Below are 12,186 nucleotides of genomic sequence, written 5' to 3'. Positions count from 1 at the left end.
TAATGGTAAAAAATTATAAAATTATAAAATAAGGATGAGGTGTAATAAAAATTATAAAATAATGGATTGGTCCGGTTGGAATTTAACCCAACTCAACCCTCTATTTGTAGACGGTTTTTTCTTAACTTATTTTTAAAAGATCATATTTATTTATAATACAGGTTACATTAATATTAAAATTTCATAAATTTCAAATATCAAACATTCACGAGTCAGAACGCATCACTAATATTGGATACGAACGTCAAATATTCTTAATTTTCAAAATAATTTTAAAAGTAAGGAAAGGTTGTAACTTTATTTTCAGGTTGGTTAGATTGACCCAAACAAAAAAATTTCAACTCCCGAGCCAACCCAATTGTTCGATTTTCCAAAAAATTAACCCAACCAAACCCAACTTTCATTAACCCAAGTTGGTCAGGTTCTCGAATCATATGAACACTCCTGTTATTTCAAGATGACATCCAAACTCTTGAAATGTCTTCCTAAAGCATCTTAGGATGTGTGAACAACTCGAAACGTTTGGACATTTTATAACTACCCGATAGTTATATGTTGTAAGCCGTTGTTGTTGCATTTTTGCTAGCATCACATATAACACCAATTTCAATCTTTCAATTCTTACTTTTAATACTTTTTTTCGAAATCTCTCTGCCTCCGTTTTCTAAAACTTTCTTCTTGAATCGAGGCCAGAGGCTCGAGCATACGTCGCTTGGCCATAAGCGACGCAATAACGAATTGGCTTAACTCACTCGTTGTTCTAACAATGGAAATCCTAAAAAAAAAAAAAATAATAATAAATAAATAAATAAATAAATAAATAAAACTATAGGTAGAAAAGTATTTATTATCTATTAGCCTTCTAAATATAATATTTTATATATAGAACTTTCAAACTTAAAAGGCAAAATTAATAAACTAGGTCAAATCTTTTTACACAAACAAAATATTAATTTATTAATAATTATAACCAATTTATATTCAAAGTTGACCTATCTAATTGGCCACATACTAAATATTAATAATATTTAATCAATAATTATTATTTTTTAGATAATTTATATATTAATTTAATATAATTAAATTTCTTAAAATTTTAGTATCTTTAATAATTTAATATTTGATTGCTATGAAATTAGTTTATATTATTATTATTATTATTATTATTATTATTATTTAATATCTATAAAACTTTAAACTAAATAAAAATATATAAAATAGTAAATGAATGCATAATATTTAGTTATTTATTAACCCATCAATAATAACTTTATAATTATAATTTTCAACAAATTTTCGTAATATCTTTATATATTTATTAAATAGAATTTTCAACTCTTAAAAGCACCAAGAAAAGTCTTATAATTTTTACATTTGAGTTTTTCATCCTTATAATTTTAATAAAATTTTAATTATTTAATCTTTATTTTTTTTAAATTGATTAAATAATAATAATAATAATAATAATAATAATTTTTAAATGCATTTCTATAAATAATTTTTTTTTAAAAAAAATTAATCAGTATTTTAAATTTTTTTAAAAGTTACGGTTAATATTATGTTTAAAAAATACTTATGAAATTTCAAGAGTAGCATTAATATACTTTTATTATTAACGGTTAATTTTCAAACTTTTTAAATTTTTATTTTAAAATTTTAAGAACAGAGTTCATGGATATATTTTAAAATGTGTATTACGTGTTAATAATAAATGTTTTTTTTTTTTTACTTTTTAAAAATGTTTAAAAAGGGTATTCGTATTAAAAGTACAGTTACTAGAGTTGAAAAGTTAGAACGGAGTAAGTTGACTAAACCGGTATTTAACTCTACAAATATGAATCGAATCAAGATTAATAATATTCAACTGTTTAATTTAATGAAGCTCGAGAAGAAAATTCAAACCACGTCTAACCTAGTCAGATCCATAAAGCGAAAACTTTAAAAATCGAAAAAAAAAAAAAAAATTAGTGATGATTGAGTGTCATAGAAAAACAAGAAAAGAATGAGTGATTGGAAAACCAGCATGATATTGGGCAATCGTGTAATGCACTTTGCTCATAAAATGGCTAACAATTAGGGTTTGTCAACTAAAATTTGGTCTTTTTTGGACCCAAATAAAGAGAGAGAGGGACAGGTAAAACCCTAATTTTGTTAAAGATGATGAACCATATTCGTCCCGTGATTCGAATCATCCCAACGATCCAGCTACATTCGTCGTCGTCAAAAAGTTCGATTATCCGAATCAAAACCCGATCAACCAGACCCAAAATCGTTAGGTTTTTGAGTTGTATTGAACAAAACGAACTTAAATTTATTACTAATTTTAAAACGTATATTTTTGCTTACGATATAATTATCTAACGACTCTTAAAAAGAGCGACTGTCCTTCTATTTGGCACCGTCGGATCGGATCACTAGGACCGACTTTCATCCCTGCTCGACGAGTGGGTCTTACAGTCAAGCTCCCTTCTACTTTTGCACTCGAGGGTATTGAAATTGAGAAGTAAATCTTAATTAAATATTTGAAAATAAATAAATTGTATTTTTTGTCCGAGCTTAGCTCAAATGACTGAACTTCTAGTCCACCTCGTCATAGAGCGTAGCTTTGAATTTTCATCTCCTATTTTGCACGGTAATATACACATCTCGAAAAAAAAAATATTTAAAATTATATAATAATTTTTAATATTTTATTTTGATAAACTCAATTAATGCTATTTCTAGACGACTCTTAAAAATAAAATAAAAAATTGAGTAATTAGATATATATATAAAATATCAATTAGAATTTTAATAATAAAGTATCAAATAATAATTATTTGAAAGGGAAGAAAATGACTTTATTTATATCATTAATATTTTGGAAATGAATCATCCCAATAAGGATTAAAATTATTAAAGGTAGTGTAGGAGATATTCTTTTAAATATTGACCCTATTTATTTTATATATTCTATTTATTTAAATTAATTAATTATTATATTTTTTTTTTATTTAGATGGAAAGAAGTGAAGAAAGTTAATAAATAATAATAAAAATAACAATAATAAAAAAGAATATCTCCACCCGAACTCAACTCATTTGGTAAGTTGTCTGTTACTATTTCAAATGGTAGGGGTGTACTCGGGTTGGGATGGAGAAATATTTTGAATAAATTTAAAATTTTGGGTTGGTTGGGTTGGTGACACGAACCATTTGAATGGAGTTCACGACCCAATCTAACCCTCTATTTTCGAGTTGGGTTGTCGGGTGGCTGTATTTTTTTTTTTTAATTATTATTTAAAAAAACATGTTATTCATGATACACGTACATTAATAACTAAATTCGCAGAAATTTCAAATATAAAAAAGTCACACGTCACAATATATCACTGACGTCGGTTACAAACATCAAATATCTTCATAATATTAAAAGTAGAAGTAGGGTTGGGTTGTAACCTATTCTTGAAGTCGATCGAGTTGACCGGACCAAAAAAATATAAACCCGCTCACTAACCAGAAATTTGGTTGAGTGAGTTGGGATTATTTAGATCATTATTTATTTATTTATTTATTTTCCAAACGTTGAATTAAGAGTTCAATCTTCATCTAACCAAAGTAAACCTTTGCACGCCTCCATTACCTTTCGGGAAGAGTTTGTATGAATAAATCTCCATTACTCGTTTTAACGTGTCTCACGGTGATCTAATATATTTTTTAAAAAAATGACGCCCCGACACTGCAGTTCGTAGCCATGTACTCTAATCCTCTAAGCTACAGGCCCCACCCCGTCTCTACTGAATCTATTACCAAAGGTACTCTAAAAAACGAAACATTTCCTCTCTGCAGCCCTTTGCCGAAAATGTGAAAGCGCCTCTCTCCCTGTAAGAACTATATGTTCCAATATTTTCCGTCAATTTTTAATATATTTTAAAAAATTACATTTCAAATGCTTAAAATTTTATTTTAAAGAATTTTTAACAATAAATAATCATATAATGAAACAAAATTAAAATAGGCACAAAAATATATATATGGATATTTATAAATATCATAAATATCTTAATGTTAATTTATATTTATTTATTTTTAGTACAACAGCTAATCTACGGTCGCTAATTTATATTTATTTTTTAGTACAACCGCTAATCTATAATCGTGTTAATTAAAATTCAACTAATATCATAATAATATCGTAATAACAAAGGTTGATATATTTATATAAAATATATCCATAATATTAGTTATTAATATTTAAATATTAGTAATAACTTAAATATTAATTTAAATAATTGTAAATGGTAGTGGCAAAATTGTAAAAAGGGCAAAAACAGCATGCCCTTTTGGTAACTGAAGGTTCTTTTATAACACGGCTTTCTCCCTCCCCTCACCCTAAAAGCATGCAAGAAAAATCCCACCAGAAAACCAGAGAGGGAAAGCTCGGCGGCCGGAAAAAATGGCGGAAAAGCGATTTGCGATGCTGCTCTGCGCGGAGGATCCGGAGTACGTGAAGAAGAAATACGGAGGGTATTTTGGGGTTTTCCTGAGAATGTTGGGCGAAGAAGGGGAGATTTGGGACTCTTACAGAGTCGCCGCCGGCCACTTTCCGAACGACGGCGATATCGGACTCTACGACGGATTCGTCGTCTCCGGCAGCTGCAGCGACGCCCATTCCGACGATCCTTGGATCTGCCGGCTTCTTCTTTTGTTGAAGAAGTTGAACGCCTTGAAGAAAAAAGTGCTCGGGATTTGCTTCGGCCACCAGGTTCGTCAATATATATTTAATTTTTATTTTCGATAAATTAAAATATATTTTTGGAAAGTAATTTTAATTTCTTTAATAAATGATAATTTAATGAAATAATAAATGATAATTCTATTTTTTTTTTTTTTATAATTAAAATTGAAATGGGTTTTGATTTATTTTATTTTATTTTATTTTTTATTGTGCCGTTTGTTTCTTCCGTACACTGTAAAAAATTTAAAATAAATTAAATAATGGTATTAATTCCACTCTTTATTGGAATTTATGATTTAAATTTAATTAAAAAAAACATTCAAAGTTAAAACTAATGAGGTAATTAAAGAAGGATAAGTTTGTTTTTTTCTTTTTTATTATTATTATTATTTAAAATTGAATTTCAATTAAAATAAAATAAAATTACAAAAAAACATATATTATTTTTCGGCCTTTTTTTTGGGTCCCTTATTTCTGGCCACGTATTATTGGGCAGAAATCACAACGGAAGGAATATTGTGGGCCCGTGGTGATGAACGGCTGACAATTACCCACGTGTCTCTTATTTTTTCCAAAACGGAATCTTGGATTCTCGCGTGTAATTAAATTCTTAATATTCTAAAATATTTTGTTTTCCACACATTTTTAATATATAAAACAATTTTTAAAAAATAAAATAAAATATTATGTATTCCTTTTTGTTATTGTATTTTATATTATGTAATTATTTTATTCTATTAATTTGAATATTCCTCATATACATAAAATTGTATTTTATATTATGCCATTTTCTAATATATATATATCTTAGAAAATGGCATAATTATTTATATTTTTCAAAAATTATATATTTTAAAATATTGAGTGAAGTAATTTTTAAAAAAATAGTAGATAAAAAAAACTCAAAATCAAGGTGTTAAATTTTTTTTTTTTTTTTTTTTTTTTACTATGGTCAAAAGTAATTACCATAGAATCTTCAACATTTTTAACTTTATATATATATAGATATATATAGATATAGATATATATCTTAGAAAATGGCATAATTATTGATATTTTTTCATAAATGATATATTTTAAAATATAGAGTAAAATCATTTTTTTAAAAAATAGTAGATAAAAAAGTCGAGGTTTGAATTTGTTTTTACTCTGGTCAAAAGTAATTACCATACAATCTTCAACAATTTGAACTTTGTTAGGTAAAATTGACTATTTCTATATTTATCTAAAATTACCTTTTAATATCTTATATCAAAATACTATTTATTTTCTTTTAATATCTTAATTTATTCAATTTTTTTATAATTATTTGTTCTAAGCTTTACAAATAATTTAAATTATATAAATTTTTAAACAATTAATATATCTCAACATTCTTTTTATTATTTTACTATAGACTTATTTTTAAAATAATTTACTATTTAAATCATATAATAATAAGTTTAATTTTAAATTATTATATATATATATATATATATATATATGAAAATAATTAAAAAGAAAAAAAAATGATTGGACAAGAACATGTGGTGGATGATGGGTCATTTTCCCAATGAGGGTTTGGTGAAGCTTTTTTGCACACATTACATGCACAATGGTTAAACCCAAAATATTGACCAATTAAATAAATAAATAAAGTATTTAATTATTTGATTGTCTCAAGTAGTGCAAGTCTATATGGTCTACAATAATTATTTAAAACCCACTTTTTTTATTTTTTATTTTATCAATAAAGTTTTCATAAATTAAATTTATATATTGTCGAGTTTTTTTAAATATACACAAATTTATATTTAAATTACTATAAACGACGACTATTAGATATTATATCCTAATAATTTTAAATTTTTATTTAAAATATTAGTGGTCGCTAGGTGGTGAGGTGGCAATGGTCGTTATTTTTTAATATTTTTTTAATGTTAAACATTCATTATTTTGAAATGAATGATTTTATTATTTTAGAATATAGTTCATTTTTTTCTTTTTTTTTTTAATTAAATAAAAATTAATCCAATAAATTACGTGGCGGCAAGAATGATTTTTCCTAAAAGACAAAACTAGGTGGAAATTAGCTGTCATGACGTGGCGGATCCGATATGTTGTGAGTACAAAATAACCGATTTTCTAATATCACGTGAATATATATGATATTATAATTCATTGTCACGTCAATGAAATAAACACAAAAAGTAGTATTCCACAATATTATAAAGTTTTCCAATTATAAATTTATTAAATTTTTTATCATGCATATTTGATGTTATGATAAGACGTGTCGTCGGGATGTTTTTTTTTACATCTTGATGAAATATTTCAGTTAAGTTATGCTCATATTGGTATATGATGATGAAATATAATGTCTTTATTTAATATTTAAGATATAATTTTTTAATATATTATGAAAAATTTGATTATCAATTTGAGCTTAGTTTAGCTGATATCAAAACGAGTTCATCGAACTATGGGCNTTTTTTTTTTTTTTTTTTTTTTTTTTTTTTTTATAATTATGATTAAATAATTTTAAATTTTGTATTTGGTGCTATTTGTGCTAATTCCACAAAAACTTTACGAGAGTTGATGACGTGTCTAGGTTTTGTGCCGTGCATTGGGAGGAAAGACGGGTAGGGCCCTCTCAGGGTGGGACATTGGAATCACGACCATACACGTGTCCCCATCAACAAAAGTCTTCTCATCTCTAAAGATCCCATCAATGCTATCGGTGATCGAATGCCATCGAGATGAGGTACTTGCGTTTGTTAAATAAGCTCGCGCGTACAGTAAAATTCCTCAACCTAATAATCTGGTACGGTGCGATGTATGATATATTGTGTAGGTCCAGGAACTTCCATCAAAGGCGGAAGTGATCGGATGGTCAGAAAAGACTGGAATCGAAATATTCAAGTATGGGGACCACATGATGGGCATCCAAGGGCATCCTGAGTACACCATGGACATTCTTTTCCACCTCATTGACCGTCTTGTTCAACGTAATTTCATCATGGTATGCTCCTCACCGTCCGATTGTTTTGTTATCAATCTTATAGATTCACTCATGTTTGACACGTGTTATTATTCCAAATACTAGGTTAGTATAAAATTCGAGAATTGTACCTAACGAGTCCTTAAACTTGAGAACGTGCCTTACGTCTCCCGAGTTTAAGAATTATCTATCAAAATTTTCACTGCCCAAATAATTTTATAGGTTGAGTTAGATCATAGGTTCTCTAGAATTATTCAACGAGCGTAAGCGTGTGTATATATATATATATACATATATTTGTGTAACAGCACAAGCTCATCACTAACAAATATTGTTTGATTTGACTCGTTATTTATCGCCATAAGTCTCACGTTTTTAAAATACGTCTGATAGGGAGAGGTTTCCACATCCTTATAAGAAATGCTTTCCTCCTCTCCAATAATTGTGAGAACCCACGTCGGTTGGAGAGGAGAACTAAACATTATTTATAAGGGCATGAAAATCTCTCCCCAGTAAACGTTTTTTAAAACCGTGAGACTAACGGTAATACGTAACGAGCTAAAACGAACAATATTTGATAGCAGTGGACTTGTATAATACTTTTTTCTTATATAATATATATTATCACTGTACTTATTTTAATATATAACTCAAACAACCCGAACTAACTCAACCTAAATATTTTATGGTCGGGTTGGGTTAATCTCGGGTTGTTTTTGGGTCTAAAATATATCGAACCCGATCCGACCTAACTTACGAAACTGGTTTGTATAGGAAACATATGGGAAGGAGTTGAAGGCCAAAGTGGAAGAAGGAGAGCCAAACAGAGAGGCATGGAAGAAGCTGTGCATCAACTTTCTGAAAGGAACCTCTCTTATTAATAAATTNGAATCTCCAAAAATAATAATAATAATAATAATAATAATAATAATACATTTTAGATAAATTAAAGAGAGGAAGGGTATAGAAGAAGTATAGTTTGGTTTAGGGTTTATCTAATTTAAACTTGTTTTAGGGTTTTTATTATGTGAAATGGGAGGTTGTTATACTTCATTTATCAACTAATCAAAGCTTATTTCATATTGGTTTTGTGTTATTATTTAAAAAACGTTCATAATGTCACGTTTTTAATATCGAGAATTCTTTAATCTTATTAGTGAAATGCAAGTGACGATGGAAAATTATTATTATTATTATTATTGTTATTATTATTGTTATTACACACGTGTTTTCGAACTAAATTGCTTAAAGTTTGAGTCCTGCAGATGTTCACAAGGCGTGTGTAACGATCCTATTTTTGTATTGAAATAGAGCTACTACCATATGCATGACGTTACCATTTTATGCGAAAACGTTCATAAACGATTTCATGGACTTACACGTTAAAAATTAAATCTTTAAATTAATTAAAAAAAAAACATATAATAAACAAAAATAACGAATATGTCCAAAAACTAGAAAACAACGTAGTGTCGTAATCTAACGTAAGATTAATAAATAAGATGAAATGTAATTACTTTAACATGGGTTTTATGGTCTTCACACGTTCTCTCTGTCATCCGTATAGGGGTGCTTTGTCTTTATTTGAAATGTACGAGTAGCTTTCTGAATTGGCAATGATTCCACTGTTGGGGTTAGGTGATGCTTTACACATGATGAGACCTATCTTTTAAAATAACATAGCATGACTTTGAGCTCTTTTCAGTCCAGGAAGGGTTGGATGTGTGGTACTTTCTTACACACGACTCACACACGTGTGCATGGACCCACCAGATGAGCTCGTATACGTACCTCCAGGCCTGATTTTGTTGGGCTAAACGAGTTGCTGAAAAGACCTGTATGATATCATGTCGAATATAAATATCGAAGGTATGCGTCCGTACTAAACATAACATAATAACAAAAAAGCATTCTAATGCACATGACATGCCTAAATATACGAGGTTCTCCGTCAAATATATATATATATATATATAAGATGTCTCTGCTTTGATGTTTGTTCTCCATTTTGTTTACGAGAAATTCTCTTCCTTTCTTCTCTCAGCTTGAATCTTACATTTTGCCCCCTTGAATTTCCCTTCTAGGGCACCATTTCAGAAGTGTTTCGTGCAAATTTAACTGCAAATGAATGTGATTTAGGGTTTTGCTTCTGAATGGATGGATGGAATCGGATTTACCGAAACAAGAAATTCCGAAGCAGCAATCTCCTAGTTGAAATGGTGAGATTTTTTCTCCTATTCTTGGTAGTAATCGGCGACGGTGCTTTCAAATTTCTAGACTCAACACTTCCGATTTCAAACTCAAGTTCATCTTTATTGTTACTGAAGATTCACTGATTCCTCTGGTTGATAATTTCGATTACGTTGCTTAAACTTTGGGAAATTCTGGAGGTCAATTTCTTATTATCCTTTTGTCTTCATAAGTTGTTGTTTATTTCTTGTTCATAATTCTTAGTTCTGATTTAGTCTCGCATTTATGGTGCCCAAATCCATTGGCGTCGTGCACTCATTTCTTTCCAATCGGACCACCTCGTCTTTCTTCACTATTTCTTCGATTTTAACCTATTCAACACAACCGAATTTGAATTCTCATGAAGCAATTACCAGTGCTTCTCTTCAATCTCAACAATTAGAACAATCCCTCAACAGTTTTAAACTAATGATCCTTCAAGGGCAATGTCCGAGTTCAATCTCTTTCAATAATGTATTGGGTTTACTTGCAAAATCAGGCGATTTGCATAAAACTTGGTGGTTTTTCACTGAATTTTTGGGGAGAACTCACTTTGATGAGTATAGTTTCGGGATTACGATTAAGGCCTTTTGCGAAAACGGCAACGTAAGTAAAGGATTCGAGCTTTTGGCTCAAATGGAGAGGATAGGCTTGTCTCCTAATGTCGTTATATACACTATCTTGATTGATGCCTGTTGCAAAAATGGTGACATTGAACAGGCTAAAGTATTGTTTTCTAAGATGAATGACCTTGGTTTGGTTGCTAATCAATACACTTATACTGCCATGATCAATGGATTTTTCAAGAAAGGATATAAGAAGGATGGTTTTGAGTTTTTTGAGAAGATGAAGCTTGTTGGGGTGCATCCTAGTCTGTATACTTACAACACTCTGATTAATGAGTATTGTAGGGATGGGAAGTTGAGTATTGCCTTTAAGGTGTTCGACGAAATGTCGACAAGTGGGGTGTCGTGCAACGTAGTCACGTACACTATTCTAATTGGTGGGTTATGTCGTAAGAGACAAATGTCGAAAGCTGAACGGCTGTTCGAACGAATGAAACAGGTTCGTATAAATCCAACTACTAGAACATATAATCTGTTGATGGATGGGTTCTGTAATATTGGAAAGTTGGAGAAGGCCTTAGGTTATTTTGATGAGCTGAAGTTGATTGGTTTGGCTCCAACTTCAGTGAGCTACAACATTTTAATTGCAGGTTTCTCTAAAGCAGGGAATTCTGCTGTAGTTTCAGAGTTGGTTAGAGAGATGGAGGACCGAGGCATTTCTCCCTCGAAAGTGACGTATACGATTCTAATGGATGCCTTTGTCCGATCCGATGATGTCGAGAAAGCTTCTCAGTTGCTTCATCTCATGAAGAAAGTCGGTTCGGTCCCGGATCAACATACGTATGGTGTCCTAATGCATGGTTTGTGTATGAAAGGTAATATGGTAGAGGCATCAAAACTGTACAACTCAATGGTAGAGATGAATGTGGAGCCTAATGATGTTATCTACAATATAATGATTAATGGGTACTGCAAAGAGTGCAATTCTTACAAGGCCTTGAAGTTTCTTCAAGAGATGGTTAACAAAGGATTAACTCCAAGTCTGGCTAGTTACAGCTCTACCATTGAGGTTCTCTACAACGAGGGGAAGTCGACCGAGGCGAAACGTTTACTTAAAGAGATGATCGAAGCCGGGTTGAATCCGTCAGAATCTCTCTGTTGTAAGCTTGGTTAAGCCAAAAGGGTACTTTCAGCAAACGGGTTGTTGAAGATTGCGTTGGTTGATATTATAGGAGAAAACTTTGGTGTCTCGAATTGAAAGCGACGAGGAAGCATTGTAGGCAAAATGATCGATTCATTATATCATTATATATAGAACCGGTTTTCGTTGCTTTATATCTTGTGACCATGGTGAATTTTTTATTAGTCGAGCTAAGTTCAGATTGAGTGTAGGGATTGAGATATAAACTTTTAGTCTCTTGGTTGACGATACATATCAAAATCTGTTAGGCGACGAAGGGGTGTTAATTGACGGCCAGTGTAAAAGCTTTTTAGGCTTTTAATGAGCCATTGTAGATATCAATTCATTTATATCATTATATATGGAATCTATTTTCTTTATTTTGTGTCAAGGGACCGAATCTATTATTAGTTGAGTTAGCTTAGATTGAGCGTAATGATAGAGATATGAACTTTTCGTCTCTTGGTTGATGATACATATCTAAATATGTTGGTGACGAGGGGGGTGTTTATTGG

The 12,186-nt window shown here is 30.0% G+C and overlaps 2 protein-coding genes across 2 annotated transcripts; both read left to right on the top strand.

The window, feature by feature from the left end:
* Positions 1-4,380: 4,380 nt before the first annotated feature.
* On the top strand, positions 4,381-8,778 carry LOC111811902 (gamma-glutamyl peptidase 5-like). The gene is made up of 4 exons (XM_023698955.1): positions 4,381-4,743; positions 7,307-7,459; positions 7,550-7,717; positions 8,471-8,778. Exons 1-4 carry the CDS (start codon positions 4,435-4,437, stop codon positions 8,639-8,641), a joined length of 801 nt encoding a protein of 266 aa, XP_023554723.1. The 5' UTR covers positions 4,381-4,434; the 3' UTR covers positions 8,642-8,778.
* An 898-nt stretch (positions 8,779-9,676) lies between these two features.
* Positions 9,677-12,051, top strand: LOC111776358 (pentatricopeptide repeat-containing protein At4g11690). Its single transcript, XM_023655790.1, has one exon. It carries the CDS (start codon positions 10,172-10,174, stop codon positions 11,663-11,665), a length of 1,494 nt encoding a protein of 497 aa, XP_023511558.1. The 5' UTR covers positions 9,677-10,171; the 3' UTR covers positions 11,666-12,051.
* The last annotated feature ends 135 nt before the right edge of the window (positions 12,052-12,186 follow it).

Source organism: Cucurbita pepo, chromosome LG15, assembly GCF_002806865.2.
Source record: "Cucurbita pepo subsp. pepo cultivar mu-cu-16 chromosome LG15, ASM280686v2, whole genome shotgun sequence".
Taxonomy (NCBI): domain Eukaryota; kingdom Viridiplantae; phylum Streptophyta; class Magnoliopsida; order Cucurbitales; family Cucurbitaceae; genus Cucurbita; species Cucurbita pepo.
Note: the sequence above shows the minus strand (reverse complement) of the source record. Positions and strands in the feature narration are given on the sequence as shown.